The 19,790-nt window shown below is 37.5% G+C and overlaps 1 protein-coding gene and 2 long non-coding RNA genes across 3 annotated transcripts; 2 read left to right on the top strand and 1 right to left on the bottom strand.

The window, feature by feature from the left end:
• The first annotated feature begins 228 nt into the window (after positions 1-228).
• Positions 229-2,835, top strand: LOC309505117. The gene is made up of 3 exons (XR_014208293.1): positions 229-408; positions 780-2,679; positions 2,791-2,835. It is a non-coding gene; the product is annotated as an uncharacterized lncRNA (long non-coding RNA).
• A 7-nt stretch (positions 2,836-2,842) lies between these two features.
• LOC309505115 lies at positions 2,843-5,061 on the top strand. The gene is made up of 4 exons (XR_014208290.1): positions 2,843-2,927; positions 4,300-4,384; positions 4,495-4,537; positions 4,823-5,061. It is a non-coding gene; the product is annotated as an uncharacterized lncRNA (long non-coding RNA).
• Positions 5,062-7,238: 2,177 nt separating this feature from the next.
• LOC309505020 (nuclear factor 7, brain-like) lies at positions 7,239-19,261 on the bottom strand. Its single transcript, XM_082178374.1, has 6 exons — positions 18,669-19,261; positions 9,262-9,357; positions 8,919-9,149; positions 8,779-8,801; positions 8,579-8,697; positions 7,239-8,060 (listed from the first exon to the last, which is right to left on the bottom strand). Exons 1-6 carry the CDS (start codon positions 19,041-19,043, stop codon positions 7,516-7,518), a joined length of 1,389 nt encoding a protein of 462 aa, XP_082034500.1. The 5' UTR covers positions 19,044-19,261; the 3' UTR covers positions 7,239-7,515.
• Between the last annotated feature and the right edge of the window lie 529 nt (positions 19,262-19,790).

Here is a 19,790-nt window from a genome sequence, read left to right as displayed (position 1 = left end):
CAAATTCAAGAGCTTCAGGAGTCATTATCTGAGCAAAAAACGTGGGAATGTCTTCTGGAAGACCACAGTTTCTGGGCAGAACTCTGCACAGATTTGGGTGTATCAAATACATCCCCAAATAGATATTAACTAAAAAGGGCATACAAAGATGAAAATGTGAAAAAGGTTCAAACGGACAAAGATGTAAAGGAAGATGCACCAGAGATTGAAAGGAAGATTGCAGAGGTTGCACAAGCGGAAGAAGTTACACAAGACATTAATGATTTTCAAAAGAAAGATGAAAAAGAACATTAAAGAGAAGGACATCATACAAGATGAGGAAGATTTAAAAGCAGAAGAGGGAAAGAAAGAATATGAAAAAAGAAAGAGTTTGGGCCGGTGGATGTAAAGAAAGAGGACTCAAAGGAGGTGAAGACAGCGCTAAAAGAGGAAGATGGAGAGGAAGATGTACCAGAGATTGAAGCCGCAAAGGAGGAAGAAGTTACACAAGAGATGACTACATTTCAAAAGGAAGATGAAAAGAACATACACGGGAGAAGGTCTTAATACAAGAGGATGAAGATTTAACAGTGGACACTGTACAGGAAATAAAAACTGGTCAGCAGGAGGAAGATGTAAGGGATGAGATTATATTATTTACATTTAAATTTATACACATTTACTACTATGCATACCACCAGTATGGTGTTTTAGAAAACTACCACAGATGTTGAAACAAAATTAAATGATTTAAAATGATCTATTAAATGACTTTCTTTTATTACTGTTTATTCTCTTAGGTCCACAACAAAGATCCCAAGGTGGAAGACAGAGACAGTCGGAGTGACACTGACGATGATGTCCGTCTTAACAAAGAAGAGTAATCCTTTACAGAGAGTGTTCCTGCACCACCTTCTTTCTTTATTCCTCAAACTGCCTGGAAAAAAAACTAAGGCATTACATTAATCCGGATACATTTGAAAACGGCGTTTTTGTTTATAAACGCTCTCCGTCCACACTAGCGTTTTCAGGCGTTTTCGGACGTCTCAGTGTGGATGAGAAACTTTAGAAAAACGGCTGAAAACGCTAAATTCACCTTTACTGCGCATGCGTAAAACCCCACAAAAGATCACTGACATGATTCAGATGGAAAAATAAATAATGAAGTTATCGCGCATTTCTTCTGACAGGATCATTTTATTTAGTAAAATATCTCACCATTCACTGATGCGGTCCAGGTCACACGCAGTCACCATATGTTTGGTCTAAAACACAACCACTCTCGTGTATCGCCGCAGGACAGCAAATGTGAGTTAATTCTGTCATCTTTGCAGGACTGTGATATGAAGAGTGTGCAATGTAGAATAGTTTTAGCAACAGTGTGAAAGTGAAGCACATAACAGGCACAATACTGGTATAAACATGAATATCTATTGGTACAATATGCGTCACATGACTAAATTTACGTCATCGTTTTTAAATACCACCGTTTTCACAGTCCACACTACAGTCCACACTACAGTCCACACTACAACGTGAAAACGACATTTTCAAATGTATCCACTTTGGAGAGCGTTTTCAAAAAAGCTTCGTTTTCGTTAATAAAAATGCTGTCTCAGTGTGGACGGAAGGCCAAAATAGAGAGACAAATATACGTTTTCAAGAAAAAAACAAAAAAAGGATCACTTCAAGGGATTGCAGTGGACTCACATTATCTCTTCAGGCATTCGCACAATCCATCCACATTGCAGTTTTGCTTTTACAGGCCACAGGGTTAAAATACAGGGATCAACCAGGAACACACCTGCTTTTAAATGCTCTGGCTATTGCTTGTTCACTGACTGCCCAGTAGAAGTTGATGTTGTTGTGTACAGTGAGAACACACTTAAAGCACAGGTGTCGTTCACAGGTGACATGGTAGTTCACAATAAAACAGAGCTGCAAAGGTGACCGGTAAGAGCTGATGACCAAAAGGAAATAAATCAGCAATTGCAAACAACACTAACAAGGGCTCTCTATCTTAAGAAAATGGGAAACCTTAAAGAATCTGTGGTAGAGTCTGGCTGTCGAGATGAGGCTCCATCGCCAGGTGTTCTGAAATCCATTTCTTGGAGACAAAGAATGAAGGACAGGAAACATAAAAATGAAACACTCAGTCTCCAGATGATGGTGGAAGAATAAAGAGATGAGCCGGATGAGGTTATCCAGAAAGTGATCCTTCATCCTAAGGGTGTGATGCTTTGGTCAAAGAAAAGCATTGACATATTCCACCAAAGATGTAAAGACGACATAGTATATCTTGATGCAACAGGAAGCATTGTGAAGAAAAGTAAACACAGCACAGGTCCTTGTTAAGAATATGAGCTGGTGGTCAGAAACCCAAATAAGGGTTCCTCTCCTTTTCCATCAGCAACGTATGTGACCTGTGACCACACCACCTCATCTATAATGTATTTTCTCAGTGCTTTCCAGACAGATCATGCCAAGCAATATTGACACAAAAACATCCGTCCACTCATGATAATATGTGATGGATCCATGGTCCTCACTCGTCTTCTTCCAAACTAACCTCAATGCCTTGCTCCAAAGTTATTACCAAATATTGACAGGGAAAGGCACCACTGAAGACTTCAGTCTTCCTATTGGCCACCGCTGTCTAAGCCATATCATGAAAAATGCTAAATCCCTGTGTAAAAAGCAGTAAGTAAAAACCTTTATATTTTTTTTTTCATAAAACAGATAATCAAATGAATGGCAACACATTATTCATGATGATTTATGACAATGTTGTTATTTTTATTTCTCTCTCAGTGCACCCAAGAACTACAAGTTGGCCATGCATGTTTTCGGACTTTTCGGATCCAAATGTGTCCTACAGTGAGACATTCATCTCCACTTTGGCTGCCTACTTCTTGCCTCATGAAGCTCTTTGGACAACATGATGCTGGGTCAGTTACACTTTTTTTGTGATTGAAAGAGTCACTCAGAGAAAGTCTTAAACATATCTTTGGTTACTACAATAATTTAGGTGTAAAGTTGTACTTGACATGACCATGTAGAATGTTTGTGTCACGGTTTTGGTCTGGTTTTGTTCTTGTCATGTTTGCTTCCTTGTCTGTCATGTGATCCCTTGTAGTCATGTGATCCTGCCATGTGTCTTGTCATGAGTTTATTGTCTGATTGTTTGATCATTGTTCACAGGTGTCCCTTGTCTAGTCATTAGTCTTGTGTGTATTTAAGCCCTCATGTTTGCCATGTGTCGGGGTCTTGTATTGCTGATGTAACCACTAAGTAAGTTCATGTTTCTGAGATTGTTTTCGCCACGCCTTGCCATGTTCTTTTGTTTCTATGTCTGATTCTGATTTTCATTAAACTGCATTTGGGTTCTACATACGCTTGCTTCAGTGGACTTAGGGCGCTTTCACACTGGCAGTTTAGTGCGGACCGGGGGACGTTTCGCATGAAAAATCGCTAATGTGAACGCTGTCATCGGACCCGGGTGCGCACTAGAGTACCGAACCCGAGACTACCTGGAGGAGGTGGTCTGAGCTCGGTTGCTCCCGAACCGTGGCGCGGTTCGCGTTAATGTGCAAGCAACACGGACTCGGGTGCGTGCTTGTTCAGGAAGTATAGTATCCCGCGCATGCGTATCACTGTCGCATCAGTGAAAAATCTTCTGCGAGCAGCAGAAACACGGCGTCCCCTGGATATGTGCTGAATTACACCATGTAATGAACATAAACGTAGTTGTCTCTCACTATGTTGTGCATAATAGCACCAAAAAAACAGACAAATTACAGCTATGCTCAGTCGAGTTGTATTCTCCATGCGTTTTCTGTGTGCGTTTGCGATGACGTAAGATCACTGCAAACGCACCTGGGTTCGATACAACTAATTGAGTGTGAAACCAGACCAACGCTGCGGGGGGCGCCGGGAACTAGCGCACTCGGGTTCGGACCGCAGCAAACGAACCCAGTGGAAAAACGCCCTTAGTTACAGTTTGTCAGATGTCTGTAGTACTTTTGGCCCATTGCCAGGCATGGACATAGTCAGCCCATCAAATGCTTTCTCCAAAGCAAATATCACAATCTACTAATCACATTCACAGTAAATTTGTTATGCAAATTAATTATTCAAGGGATGTGGATCTTGTCAGTTTTGGTCTCATTACCTTTCCTCTGCTTTCACCATCGGGATAACTTTCAGCTTTGTACAGATGTTGTTTTAGGTACTGTATAGATATGATGTAGAGTATGCAGAGAAGTTTCCCTAAAATATGACCAAACAAGATTTAAAAATAATGTTATACTGTTTCTTCAGGGGACCTGGGCAGGCGTGGTGAAGGACCCCCATACCATCTATTCTCAAAGACATTTTCAAAGATTTCAAAGAAAAAATGGCAGGTGTGGAATAATTTGGATGAATATATGCAATCTAATGTTTAAATGTCTGAACCTATTACTTTACTCTGAGTCCTTAGATAAGATACTATAGTCCTTTTTATTTTCTTATCAGAATTTCACGCAGGACAACAAGACACAAGGAATTATGGAAAAGAGTCGGTGGGACTTGAAGAAAATTCAGAAAATATACATCTGTGACATTTCATATTTTGACTTTAATCACTATTTATGTTTGATTTTCTTCAGAAAATAATATGAACAAAATTTTAAAAAATTGAGCCGGGAAAGTTTCTGAAATTTGTTTGATTTGACACAGAATGACCCTTCTCAGAAACTAAAGCTAAAATGCATATCATAAAAACTAAATGTGTTAGCAGCACAATCCAATAATGATAAAGTGATAATATCTCTGATGCCCGTGATCTGTATTGTTACTTCAGATGAGCTTGATGGGTCGGATGAGATGGATCGGGATGACGAGCCGTGCTCTACATTAAAGCCCTCCTGTGATGCCCAAACACAGTGTTCAGACCCAGAGAAGGAGGACCACACCTATTCAAAGAGCCGACCATCCCCTGCAGAACGAGCACTACACCATCCCCAGAATTATCATGTACAACTGTGCTGTGTTACCACACTATTTAATTCAACAAATAAAGTAATTTAGCATTAAACATTACGTTACTTGCGGCTAATTCGTTAGAATAAAATAAAATCATGTGATCAAATGTAATGGTTATAAAACTATATTTCATTTCCTCATCCATGAACATGATTTGAGTCCCGTCGGATTGATTCCCATCGGCAGTGGAGGTGAAGACGACAACTCCCATGATTCCACACTACGCCTGTGTTATTGTTTTGAATATTATGGACAAAATTACTTACTGTGCCTTTAACTTTTTATACTAATGTACGGCTGACATGGTTCCCTGTAGGCTATTGTTTTACAGCATTAGTTTAGACAGATGTTTTTCCTTGAGAAACAAAATAACACACTGTACCTGATATACAGTATTTCAAAATGAATCAACATTGAATCTACTGTAATTGAAATCAAGATCGAAATCAAACCGCAAACTTATCGAATCAAATCTATTTGTGAAATTTGTGTTAATACTATAATTCTCACTCCAAGCTGAACTCAAAAGTTGGCAGCGCTGGTCTAGAGACTGGTGTGATTTCTCAAAACTATTTCACATCTATTTTACTGATGGTCATATCAGATGATTTATGAGTTTCTCTTCATGTGTTGATTTATTTTCTCACAAGTTGATTAACGACTGTATTTTACTTTTATTTCTGTAAAATTAAATTGACACGAGATTATTGTTATCAATGCATAGGCTATAAAAGTAAAAAAATGAAAGTGAAATTTCCAAGCATTTGAAAAAGTGCAGATCTTATTGTGAACGATTCATCCATGTACACATTTTTTTTTCATCCTTGTCATATTTAATCCAATCATTTATTCTCCTTAAACTCTACAATCGACTGTAAGCTCACATTCATTTTTGTGTGCAACATCCACATCTCAACATCCAGTCAACAACTGATGAACCTGCCCTACATTTCTGATAATCTGATAAACTTGGATGTACGTCACAATATGTAAGAAAAGATCCGTCACTATTTCCTTGTCAAATCACCTTTATTTATACCACACTTTATACAATACAGATTGTTTCAAAGCAGCTTTACAGTGATAAACAGGAAAATAATGATCAATGATGCAAACAGAAATCAATTCTGCTGTAAAGCAGCTCTAAAAAGACAACAGTGTCATAGCCGTGTGTTGTAGTCCTTAAAGTGATTTCTGTAAAAGGAAAAATAAGGAAAGTTGTGAAAACTCTATTGTAGAGTTTTTCTTTTGCCATTTGAGCAAATGGAAACACAAAATATATATTTAATGTAGTCTCTCATTCACCGCTATAGAAGTTTCCCCAAATATGACGACTTCTGCTTCTGAGAAACCTGGAAATCTGAAAAGGGTCTATGACTAAAATGTGTTTAAACACTTTATGTTGTCTTACATATTATAAATGTGGATTTAAACACTTTCATTATTTTATGAGTTATTTAATGGTTACTTAATTATCAAATTTATTATAATAATAATAATAACATATACAGAAATACATAAACAAAAATACAGAAATCAGATTTTTAACCTTTATGCTTCAGTTTATAAAGTTACTCTGAGGTCTTTAGAGGACAAAAGTGTCCGTGTGAAAAAATAAACATATAAACATAAACATGTCATAAACATTTGAAGCTTCGGAGCTCAAATTTAATTCTGAAGACCCTCAAGAAGAAGAAGAAGAATCTTGGAAGATTATTGTTGAAAAAAGTTAGGGGTTTAAATTTATGAAAATTATATATATAATGTATATTTAATAAAACATGTTAAACTCAAAAACTGTACTAAAATTTCCCCACTAAATGCCAGCACTGATTTGCAGTACAGTAGAAATTGTCTCTATCAAATATTACACACGTGCACGCGCGCACACACACACACACACACACACACACACACACACACACACACACACACACACACACACACAAACAGACAAACAGACAATTTTTCTAGTACATGCATACAAACCACACTGATTATAGCTGCATTATTTATCCAATTGATACGCAGAAGAAGAAAACATGAATAAAGCGAGTATTTGCTTTATAGGCCAAACCTGAGAAAATGGCGCCATCTTGTGAAAAAGTCCAAATATACATTTTGTATCTTTACCAACAGAATAAAAATGTTAAATGTTTGTTTGTTAAATGGCCCTGGGATAAAACAAAGAAATGTAGTTTTCAGTGGGGACATTTTTGTCCTTAAGGTCCTGAGTGTAAATATGTTGTGTTACTAGTGTAAAATTGATTCATGAAAGAAAAAGATGAGGGTGAAATAAGAAAATTGCAATAAAAATAAACACAATAAACAAAATTTAGGAACACAGGAAAAACATTTTTTTTTTAAACTGAAAAAGACAAAATTGTCCTTAAGGAGGCACAAGGGTTAAGTTGGCTCTAAATTTTACATTTAAGTGTTGTTTTACACCTTTTATTACAGTGTTGTTATTGAATAATAATTTACAAAACTGAATTAATATAGAAAGCAGATTTAACTGAGATTTTCTGCTGTAATAAACAGTTTAACTGGTAAGATCCTCAGAGGAGAAGTTGTGCAGTGATTATATAAGAATGGAAAGACTGTGTCGTTGAAGGTGGATGTGAATGTGAGTAAATGTGTGTTAGTTACAGGATCAGAGAATGACACTGTTCCTCTGTCATAGTCCAGCTGAACTCTCACACGCTGAAGCTTCTGTTTAACAGTAAAGTAAGTGCCGAGTTGCTCTGCGGATTTTGAGCTGTATTTGCTGTTCATGTATCGCACACACCAGACATTAGAGTCAAAGAAATCCTCTCCCTTCCTTTGGTTTGATGCTGTGGTTATTCCAAGAACCCAGTGTGTATTGTCTCCAACCTCCACATCCCAGCAGTGTGTTCCTGAGTTAAAGCCCTCAGCTCCCAGGACACATGGATACTCATCAAACCTCTCTGGATTATCAGGAAGTGTTTTATATACATCACTGTACGACACACTGGTCAGATCAGCAGAGAGTGTGAGCCAAGGAGCTGCTGTGTTTGGATCCAGAGTCAACGGAGCTGCAAAGAGAATAACATCAGATTACAGGATGAAATATGATGTATTTGAAATGTAAATGTAAAACAAATAAAGACTTTGTTGAAAGAATTCATAAATCATAACAATGGTCTCTCAGTTACTGTCAGAATGGATTGAGGCTTCAGGTTTAATATCAGTATTCAATAAACACTATTGTATCCTAATACATAAACATAGATCATGAGGAATAGACTTTTAATTAAGAGTTCACTGTATGATCTGATGATTTTCTGAAATACAGTTCAGATTCACTTAGAAATTCAAGTGATTATTAAATATATTTCTATCAAATGTTAATGTTTCAGGTTTAATATCATCAATAAACACTATTGCATCATAAACGTAGATAATGAGGAATAAACATTTTCATTATGAGTTCGCTGTATTTTCTGAAATAGATTCACTTTGATTATTAAATATATTTCTATCAAATGTTGATGTTGTGTGTGTTTATATCTGAACTATCTTCTGCACTGGTGTCAAATCTGCTGAGACTCACTGTGTTGGACAGTTTCCAGCATCTTCTTCCAGACTCTGAACGGCAGGTTACCCAGATAACGCGACACATGAATCAAAGCTCCAGAACTCATCCGTGGATCCGGCTGTGAGATCTGGACTCTGAGGAACATTCAGGAGTCAGAACTGCAGTGAATTTGAGTTCAGATCCACTGAGAGAAGAGATACGAGCCGCTCACTCACCTTTCCATTGAGGCCTTAAAGTTCTGGAAAATATAGAGTTTGAAAACATTTTAATATCTTATCAAACCCTCTCAGTGTCAATGAGTCTCTCTATACAAGTTGTTTTCTGCACAAAGAATGAAGCCAGATTGATTTGTCACCTTTAGAAACGAGACGTCATTGTCTTTCATCATCTCCTCCATGTCTCTGATTGTGTGTGAAAGAGCTGAGATGTGTGTGTTCATCTCCTCCAGCTTCTCCTTCATCCTCTGCTTCTTCTGCTCCTCTTCCTCTCTCAGTGCAGTGATTGTAGCTTCTTCTTCATCTCTGAGAAACTGATGAAGCTTCTCAAACTCTTCTTTAATCTGACGCTCTGTGTGCTCAGCTTGAGACTGAAATCAAATCACATTCACTTCAGTCAGCGCTGTACGAACACACACTCCACTAATGTCAATAATAAACTCTGTGTGTGAATGTTGAGTATTTAACTCTTTATATCCTCACCTTGATGTGTTCGATTGTTTCATCACACTCTTCTTTCATTTCTTCTCCATGTTTGAGCTTGTCTTGTAAGGACGTCAGTGCTGTATTAAACTCCTCCTACAGGTTAAGATGAAAATATGTGAAATTTATGCAGTTATAAGAGGTTTAAACATTGTATGTTTGGATGTTTTTATTGTTATATTATTTATATGATGAATGTATCATTCTCATGGAAGCTTTCGTGTCTCAGAATTGCAGGACATGTATTTTTTAATTATTTAATTTGGAAAGGATGAACATCAAGAAATCATGTTTTCATTAAACAAATATGGTTTTGCCATATTTGGCCAATTCTTAATTATTATATCCATGCATTTATAAATTAGTGGTTGTGCAAATACAAATACAGAAAGTGAAAGAATGCTTGTATTTTTGTGGATTCATTTTATTATTGAACAACCACAGTGCTCTCAGTCAATCCAAAATGTTAATAAATCTTAAACCTGAATAAGTGTCATCCATATATTTTTAGAACAATAATATCTTAGTAAAAACCTAAAGTAATATTGACAAACTATATATCATTTGAAAGCTTACAATCTCTAGTTTTCATATTTGGAGGCTGTTTTTTAAAATAAATTACAGAGGAGCAGTAGTTTATCAATTTGCAACAAGAATATTTCATAATCATTAGGCATGTTTAGGCCTTTATTTTGAAATAGAGATAAACATGAAAAATCATGAAAGATTGGTAGAAACCTCAGTTTGTTTTCATGGCAAGAGTTCAAAAGATAACACCAATTCAATTTTATGAGAGAAAAAAAAGGTCTGAAAATGTTTTGAATATAAAGAAAAATATTATGGATTCTCGATTTGTAATGCGGCAGCGGACTATAACGCACATGTGCTCTTTTAATGTGTTTATTCGAGGTTGAAATCAAATCAAATACTGCCAAACCACTCATACCATTTCTGAATAGGATGTATACTTCATAAATTGTATGAAAATTATGGAAATACATGGTTAGAACTAGTGTTGCACGATGTACCGGTACTAGGAAGGTATCGCGATACCCAGCTATTAAAAACGATACGATATTAACTTTTATTAGTACCGGTACTTTAAGAGAGATAGTAAATAATAAGAGGAGTATTTCTTAATTTGCGTAGCTGTGTGACAGCAGGAGTCAGGACGTGTACATTCACTACCAAACAACGGAAGCAGAACAGTAAAATATATACGCGCAGCACTTGACAAAGAAACGTGCATGCATGAGAAAATAAAGCGCGGGACGTGTTCGCGCTGCCGGGCTCACTCCTGAAGCGCGCGCACACGCCGTTCAGACAGCATACGATCGCGACTTCAGTTCTCTTTCGCGGACTATTAGGTTTGAATAGTCAAAATGATATGTAAAAATGCACGTCCTGGCGAGTATTCACGTAAACACAGTCGGGTATGTCTTTAGTGAACGTAAACCGTCTGTAAAAATAAATCATGTTCCAATGTATTGGATACGTGCAGGTCTTAAAGGGCCGGACCGGCAGCGTAATATTCTGTGTGATTAATGTTAATCCAACAACAAAAGAAAATAGACAGTCAGTCACCCAATGCTTGACTGAATAAATTTAATCTATTTATTAAGAATCAGTTTATAGTTAATTTATAGAGTGAGGACCTTATTGTTTCAGCTACAGAAGGTCTATAGCTTTCAAAAAAGAAATTAAGCACTGTTTATTTTATTTGTCTCTTATAGTATTTGTCATATTGTTTGTAATTTGCTTTTTTGCTTATTTTTAATTACAAAGATACAATTAAATTAAATATCTGTATTATAATTATAAAATTACATTTAAAAAATATTAAATGACTCGTATCATGAAATAAGATTTTGGTCATCCCAACCTGTTCAGAGTTGTGAAAGGTTTGCAAATGTTAGCATGATTGATAATAATGTGATTGTTGCAAACATCTTGGTAAGGACGTTCACACTGACATAATTATTATTATTATTATTTTTAATAAAGGGGAGGGAATGGTCATAAAGAAGGGCAGGAACATGCTGGTCATGTGAGTTTTTAGCTTTTTTAAATCAATTTATAAAACAATGATTAAGTTCTGTCATATTTTTCAATTACTTTTACCGTTTTAGTTTTTTTGCTGTGGTATCGATTCAGTATCGGTAGCGAGGTATTTTGGTCTGGTATCGTATCGAAGTCAAAATTTTGGTATCGTGACAACACTAGTTAGAACACTCAAAACATATATGAAAATGGAGGCGCCCTTATATGGTCAGTAGGAAGCTTGGCTGTCCATCTAGTGAAAAAGTCTGGTACTGCGCCCAAATAAAATCTTAGTGAAAGCAATTTTTTTAGATTTTTGGCTTTAATGTTCTTGCAGTTTTAGAGTAAAATATATTTTGTAATATATATATTTTATATAAAATAAACTCATAAACTCAAACTTGTAAACTTTTTTTTGTTTTTTACTTTCATAATTTATGAAACTAAATAAAGTTACTAGAGCCTTTTTATTTATTGTTTTGTAGCCTGATAACCCCAATGAGGCGCTCAGTATCTTCATCGGACCCTACAAGATAAACACGGTACTTTTTTGGCACAACATAAACCCATTAATATTACGAGACAATAAAATATAACTTTAATTAACAAACTTTAAATATAACATTTGAATTCTTACACTTAAAAACTGAGGGCGCATCTCCACTGCTGCATCCGGCTGCCATGTTTACATCACCACCATCACCACAAAGCTCCTCCCGCACGCAATGGGTTGTGGGCAATATTAGCCGTTAGAGTGTGCATTGATCTCGTTTATATACTGTCTATGATTGATCTGCACTTCGAATTCTAACCGGAAATAGTAGACCATCCGGGTATCTTTGGGAATACTCATTTAAACATACTACGATTTGGGACGTACTAATTCTAGTTTCGCATACTATTTAGGACGGATAGTATGCGAATTGGGACTCAGCAAATATCTATGTGTGCACAATTACTGGGCAACTCTTAGTGTGCAGAATTATTATGCAGGAAAATGAAAAAAAATTCCTATCTCACTTGTTTATTTTCATCTGTTAAAGTGAGAATAATAAACAAACAACTCAATTTACAAATAAAAATTTCTGACATTTAAAAATAAATAAAAATTTGTGACCAATAAAGCCACCCTTCTTTTCAATAACAGTTATAAGCCTTCCATTCATGGAGTCTGTCAGTTTCTTGATCTTGATGATCAACTTTTTGTGCAGCAGCCACCATAGCCTCCCATACACTGTTCAGAGAGGTGTACTGTTTCCCTTCTCCGTAAATCTCCCGTTTAAGAAGGACCAACAAGTTCTCAATAGGGTTTAGATCAGGTGAGGAAGGGGGCCATGTCATTATTCTTTAATTTTTAAGGCATTGGCTAGTACATTGATGCATGCGATGGAGCATTGTCCTGCATAAAAATCATAGTCTTCTTAAAGGATACAGACTTTTTCTTATACCACTGCTTGAAGAAGTATCTTCTGAAAACTGGCAGTAGGTTTGGGAGTTCATTTTGAGTCCATCTTCAACCCGAAAAGGTCCAACTAGCTCATCTTTAATAATAGCATCCCCTACCAGTACCCCACCTCCACCTTGCTGTCGTCTGAGTCGACGTGGAGCTCTGTGCCCGTTACTGATCCAGCCGCGGGTCCATCCATCTGGTCCGTCAAGACTCACTCATCTCATCAGTCCATAAAACCTTTGAAAAATCTGTCTTTAGATATTTCCCGGCCCAGTCTTGACGTTTCAACTTATGTTTCTTGTTCAGTGGTGGTCGGGTTTCTGCCTTCCTTACCTTGGCCATGTCTCTGAGCACTGAACACCTCGTACTTCTGGGCACTCCAGGTAGATTGCAGTTCTGGAATATGACAGCACTGGAGGATAATGGGTTCCTGGAAGCTTCACGTTTGATTCTTCTCAAATCTTTGGCAGTTAATTTGCTTTATTTTTCTCAACACATTTCTTGCGACTCTGTTGACTATTTGCAACAAAATGGTTCTGATGGTTCTGTGGTCACATCCCAATATCTTAATATCTTAAATGTTTGACTTTTCAGAGTCAGTTAAATCTCTTTTTTAAGAGGAAAAGAAAATAAGCTGCCTAATAATTATGCACACCTTGATATAGGGTGTTGATCTCCTTAGGTCACACACCCTCCCTCATTACACTCATACACATCAATGTGTAAAAAATGCATAAAAATTATGATATGGTCAAAATACTCACTTGCCTAATAATTCTGCACACAGTGCGCTTGGACGTCATTCATTCAGAATCTTGACTGAAGCAACTTGGCATTGTATCTCGTTTCCACATCTCAGGGAACCGAGGTAACGTGAGTAACCGGAGACATTCCCTTTTAATTCGGTTCACTTTGACATTGCGTTTGCTAACGCTTGTGGGGAACGTATAAAATCACGCTGTGTTACAGCAAGGGATCCTGGCTCGACTAAGTATGTCAAGTTTCACACACAGATCGAAATGAGCGTGGCAATAGAGTGGTGCAGGTATGACAACACTTTGTAGGCCAAAACGTGGAAGCGAGTTGCATTTTGGCACTTCCGGTTCCATCGTCTCGAAGTCAATGGATTTTTTGAATGGGATTTTGTTTAAATGCCTGAAATAAGGTCTGTGGTGAACAGACAGAACTGTGGATTTTTTTTTAAGCTGTTACGTATCTTGAAAAAGGCTGTTGCTAAGTGGTTAAATGGGACTACAGAGGCTGTCGAGGAGGGTGGCGGTTCAGCTTTCTTGCTCCCTTTAACTCTTTCCACGCCAACGTTTAAAAAAAAAAAGTTGCCAGCCTTCGCCAGTGTTTTTGATCATTTTCACAAACATTTCGTGGCCCCCAGAATATTTGTTTGTATAAATATCTGAATAGAAATGCAATATATCAATAGAAAGAACTGACCCTCTGGTTTTAAATAAAAAATAAAACCATTTTATTCTATCTTCATGCATTCTTTTTTTATCAATACTTGAATGTGGGCAAGTTTCATGAAAAAAGCTAAATTTTGAGCAAAAAGCTGAGAAAATCATGTTTTTGTTTAAGACTACATCTGGGCGATTCAGAACGATGATCAAAACACAGATGGAGTACGTCGAGTCCATCAACACCCCTAATGCTTGCACAGTCCTATACCTCATCCTCGGTCGACATTTCATTCAGTAAGATTTGGCAGTTTTGATTTATATGCTGTTTAATGTCGGTGATCACGTCATTTTACATATGCATATGATTGCATATGAGATCACTTGTTTCTGCATCTTCTTCGCATGTGTTTTAATCAGGAGATTCATTACTCTTTCAGAAGATGCGTAATAGTGACCCCTACGTATAACAGTGAAAACACGGAAATCAGGAAATTCTATCAATGGCGGGGAAGCTTTTTTTTTATTTTTTTTATTTTTTTTACAAATGGCAGAAATTTTCGTCAATGACGGGGAAAGAGTTAAGAATCGTACCACTAGGTAATTTCTACCGACTGGGCGATTATCGACGTGCACGTGGAATGCTGTTATAGCGGCCACATACACTTTCACTGTGGATGGCATACGGCCTCTGTCCAGGAGGGCAATAATTATTGGTGTTAGGCAGTTAAATGGGTCTTCTACCCATGACCTGCACCAATTTGTGAAAACTCTCAATTTATGTGTGTAAAGTGTAATGGAAATTTTTTATTTCCATTGATCTTCAACATATATTGCAAAGTAATGTGTCACATGTCTATATTGTCAATGTTTGAAACAAGATATATGTATGTACGTGCCTGGGGAGGGGCTTGGTGTGACGCTTCAGGAACATATGGGACAGGAACTTTGATCCTAGTATCTGACAGTTTGTGTCTTTAGGTATAGAAACTTGAACAGCAATGGGTCCCTTATCTATATGGGTCAAAGAAACAGCTGCTGGGAAGGAACCTTTAAACAGGGTATAAAGGCTGCCCATCTCTTCCTGTCTGTGTGTCATTCACCCTACAGCGTAACTTCTGTTTGGTAGACTGAACCTTCTTGCAAGAATAAATACTTTTAAAAGACCATTTGATTCAGAGTGTCTCTTATGCAGTAATGATAATTTAAAGGGGTCATGAACTGGATTGTTTTATTATTTTATAATGTTGCCTGGGGTGCCCTTATAATGTTAGTATGATTTTCACATAAAATGTTTTCATAATTTATAAATAAAAGCCATTTTTCCAAGCCTGATTTCAGCCTCAGATTTGAACGCTCTGTTTTAAGGGGCGTGTCTGCTGTGAGACTGCAGTGCAAACGCCCACTGCTGTGATTGGCTGACATGCTTGCATATGAAATAGCTAGTATTATATGAACTCTCTCGAAAACTTTTACTACGTTTTTACTATTACAGCTATCGAGATTAACAAATCGTGAAAAGTATCGTTTAAAGCATTATAAATCTATTCCATCACATGAAAGGTTGCAGCATGATGAGCACTGATGAGCAGATGACAGACAGTCTGTTGATCGTGTGAATAAAGATCTTATCATTGCAACGCAATTTTTGCACTCTCACAAATGCTTACACCAAATCACAATGCAAACACGATGTGAATACACAGTAAGAGCTTCGTTGTGTAGTGTTAACAGTGTCATTATTTCATCACGAGTTTGGTAAGTGTCCAGATAAGCTCTCGCGCTGTGCTGTTTGATTGACAGCTTGGGCGATTGGAAAGGGATCGTTCTTTGATCGCTTTCAGTTTAAAAAATATTATTTTCATAATTCTACGAGAAATTATGTGAAGTTGATCGTTTAGTCACTGATGCATAAACAGTATTGAACGATTTTAAGATAAATATCTGAACTTGAATAATTACACAGAAATCACTGATCGCAGATCAGGCATTAGAATACACATGGTTACTTACATGTTGCTGGCAGATCCGTGTCGGGAAATTGTGATTGACTGATTTAATAAAGTTTAACCATGCTGGAATCCGAAGGAAGCTTATGCAGACTGTCTTCTTCCACAAACAGGCACTGCACAATATTTAGTAAACAGCATGTTTATTGCTTGGAAGTAGCTCGATCCGGTTTAGCAATTATCATGTCGTCCTATGTTATTTAGCATGTTTGGGCGAATCGGTGGGCGGGGCTAAACAGGCCGTGTTGAAGTAGGCGTTGATCTTCTTTTGTGGAGGCGGTGTTTTATCCTCTTTGACGTCATAGTTCCCCACTTTGAAAAACGAGTCATTTGCTGAGCCTGATGTCTATAAAAGCTTTTATTGGACTAACAAGGTAGTTTTCAGTTCTGAAACTTACAGGATATTATTATAGTATGATGATCTCTTATATGTCAAAAGCTCAAGGAAATTTTGATTTCTCAGTTCATCACCCCTTTAAAGGTGAACTAAGTAACTTTTTTACCTTAACTGAACAGCTTCGGAGTCATTGGAATGGTTATATTACTTATTTCGGGTTGAATGGTGGTCGTTTCGCACCCCCCTGGTACCCGTGAGCGGAAAATCCGCACTTGCAACTTTGAGCCGGCGGGCCACCGTCAGGAAGTCTCGCGTGATATCAGGTCTCGCGATGTAAACAATTGCTTTACGGCCAAAAGAAATCTGCTAAAATGCTGTCATTATTGCGCTCCCTCACGCTGTTCGAACCCGAATGAAGAAGACGTTTTAAAGAATGTCCCATCTGCTTTGATGTCGTTGATCTACTAGCCTCTGGTGTCTGAGAATCACCAACGAGTTTTTACAACAGTGTTGTCAAATATCTATTCCGAAGCTGTGGGGGGAGCTCTAGAGAGAAACCTGCGAGCAAAAAGCGAGAATACAGCAAAGAAATCCCGAAACTACTGAGCCCTGCTTTAATAGAAATTTTGCCACAACAAAAGACACCTTGTGGAAGGAGCCCTGGCCTCAAAGATACTGTTCAATAGCTCTGAGAGACCCCATCTGAGGCTGGAGAGCTCCGTCGAGCGGCCAGACATGAAGATTTCATGACTCTGGGTTGGGGTTCCATATCATGAGGGAGGGAGTGCTTGAGAGAGGAGGTCTCTCCTCAGGGGGATAGTCCACAGAGGGGCTGTCAGCATCTCCACCAGTTCTGGGAACCACGTCTGACTCTTCGAGCCATGACGATGCTTCGGCCACGGCTATCTTGGTCTCACCACCGGTTCATGCTCGCACCGAGCAGCAGCAGAAGGGACAGCTTATTTAAAACTTATTTAAACATAACATGACAAAAATGTATGAAACTTGATTCGCTCTGTTTGTAAGTTAACTCGAACTCTCCCGCCATCTAGCTTGAATCATGAGTTTTCGCTGGGTCACATGACCATAAATGATCAAATTACTTCCTTGAAATGATCATCGCATGTACCCTTCGCTATAATGGCCTTGTGGAAGGGCCCTTTGTGAAGGGAACCAGTTGTTCACTTTCGTTTGGAACACCCCTACAAATGGTCAAAGTGCCCTTCAAGGGTGCAAAAACGCCATTTGGAATGTGCCCTTGATGATAGTCTTCTTGCAGAAGGTTGGCTAAAGGAAAAGATTCATAATGAATGACTTCCAAACGCCGCCTTATAGAGAAGGAAGCCCCACATATTTTGCACGCTTGAACACCATTGGCCAGTGTTACTGTAGTGATTAAATAAGGCTGTGGTGAGCAGGACGAGGTCGAGGCCGAGAACGGCACAAGGCCAGTGGTGTGATTGCTGATGAGTGACACCGGCACACCGCACCGGTCTTGTATCTCTCACGGAGGAGCGGAGGCATTAAATTAGGAGCGACGATCATGAAGGATGAGAGAGGACCAGGCCTGGACTGTTTTATTTGATATTTTGTTTTATTATGTGTGGTGGCAGTTATCCGTGAGGGGCTGCTGTCTTTACTCTCATTTTGTGTTTATTTATTTATTAAAGTCTTTAAATGTTCGCCGGTTCTCGCCTCCTTCTTCCCATAACAACGAACTACGTTACAAAGGCTTCAATAGTATTTGGAGTAAGCGTTAGCAAACGCAATGTCGAAGTGAACCGAATCGAAAGGGAACTGTTTATGTTTCAGAATCAGAATCAGAATCAGAAAGAGCTTTATTGCCAAGTGTGCTTGCACCCACAAGGAATTTTTCTTGGTACTGAAGCTTCCAGTGCACATATACAAATACAAATACAACAAGAAACATAGTAATACAAATTCTAAGAATAAAATATATTAAAAAAAATAAAAATAGTATAAAAAGTAAAAAAAGGGGTCACAGTTGGGTTTAGTCTGAATAAACATTTACAGATTATGAACATATTTACAGTATGTTGAGTAGTATGAATTATAATATAAATATAAATATCACCTGAGTTAGAGAATATTTACAGTTTAGCACTGTATTTAGCATATGGCATGAGAGACATTTGTCTTACCTTGTAAGATGGAACCACTTCACTGATGGGTCTGAATGTGTGATTGGTGTGTTTCTCTGAGTCTCTGCACACTAAACACACCGGCTGTTTGTCCTCCAGACAGAAGAGTTTGAGTTTCTCACTGTGTAAACTGCAGATCTGGAGATTTCCCTCCTTTATAAATGAATCACACAAGTTTTTTAACACAAGATTAACTGGAGGATGATCATTTGAGGATCTTCTCCTGCAGACAGGACACTCCTGAGTTTTCTTAGTTTTCCAGAACTGTTGTAGACACTCTTTACAAATACTGTGACTACAGGATAGAAAAACAGGAACCTTGAAGATTTCACAGCAAACAGGACAAGAAAGCTCTTCCGCAGATTGTGAATCCATTTCCTCGTCTTGAAAAAGATCCAATGATCTACAATTTACTTTCACTTTTTGAACGTTGGTTTGAAAAGTAAATCACTATTACAATCAAAATCGAATCTGGGTTCATTCAGAAATACACAACAATCCTAATATAATGTGTCCTCTTCTGTTCTTCACAACTCGTTTTAGCTTTCAGTGAAAATGAAAGCTAGAAATAATGACTAGTCACTTCCTGGTAGGTTTTGTAAAAGGGTGGAGTTTCTGAAGACTTACTGGATACTCATATTATTTTATTTGTGCTTTCAAGCAAACTCTGGACTAATGAACTTAATAAAGAATCATAGTCTGTAGCATAAAATAAAAGAACATCATAGGCCTAAGTATTATTATTTTATAATTATGTTATTATTTTATAATAGTATATAATTATTTGTTTCGGTCCTTAGGGAGTCCCTAATGCTTATGAGCTGTCTAAACACTAATTATAATTTTTTTTTTTTTAAACTTTAACTTAATTTAGGCTTTTAATATAAGTTCAGTTATATTAGTTGTTATTGCTTCATCAACAGTCATTATTGTCTATAAAATGTGTAAATCCATTCAAATCCGTCATTTTTTAATATTGACTTCAATTGTGTGTAGATACTGACTTGTTGTAAAACAACAACAACAACAACAACAACAACAACAACAACATAGTATTATCATGTTTGCTACTTTAGGCTCTTTTTGGTGTAATCGGAACTGAACTAAATACTGCAATAAGTA

Source organism: Leuciscus leuciscus (assembly GCF_965113295.1).
Source record: "Leuciscus leuciscus genome assembly, chromosome: 8".
Classification (NCBI taxonomy): domain Eukaryota; kingdom Metazoa; phylum Chordata; class Actinopteri; order Cypriniformes; family Leuciscidae; genus Leuciscus; species Leuciscus leuciscus.
The sequence above is the reverse complement of the archived record's forward strand: the minus strand, read 5'-3'. Positions and strand labels throughout refer to the sequence as shown.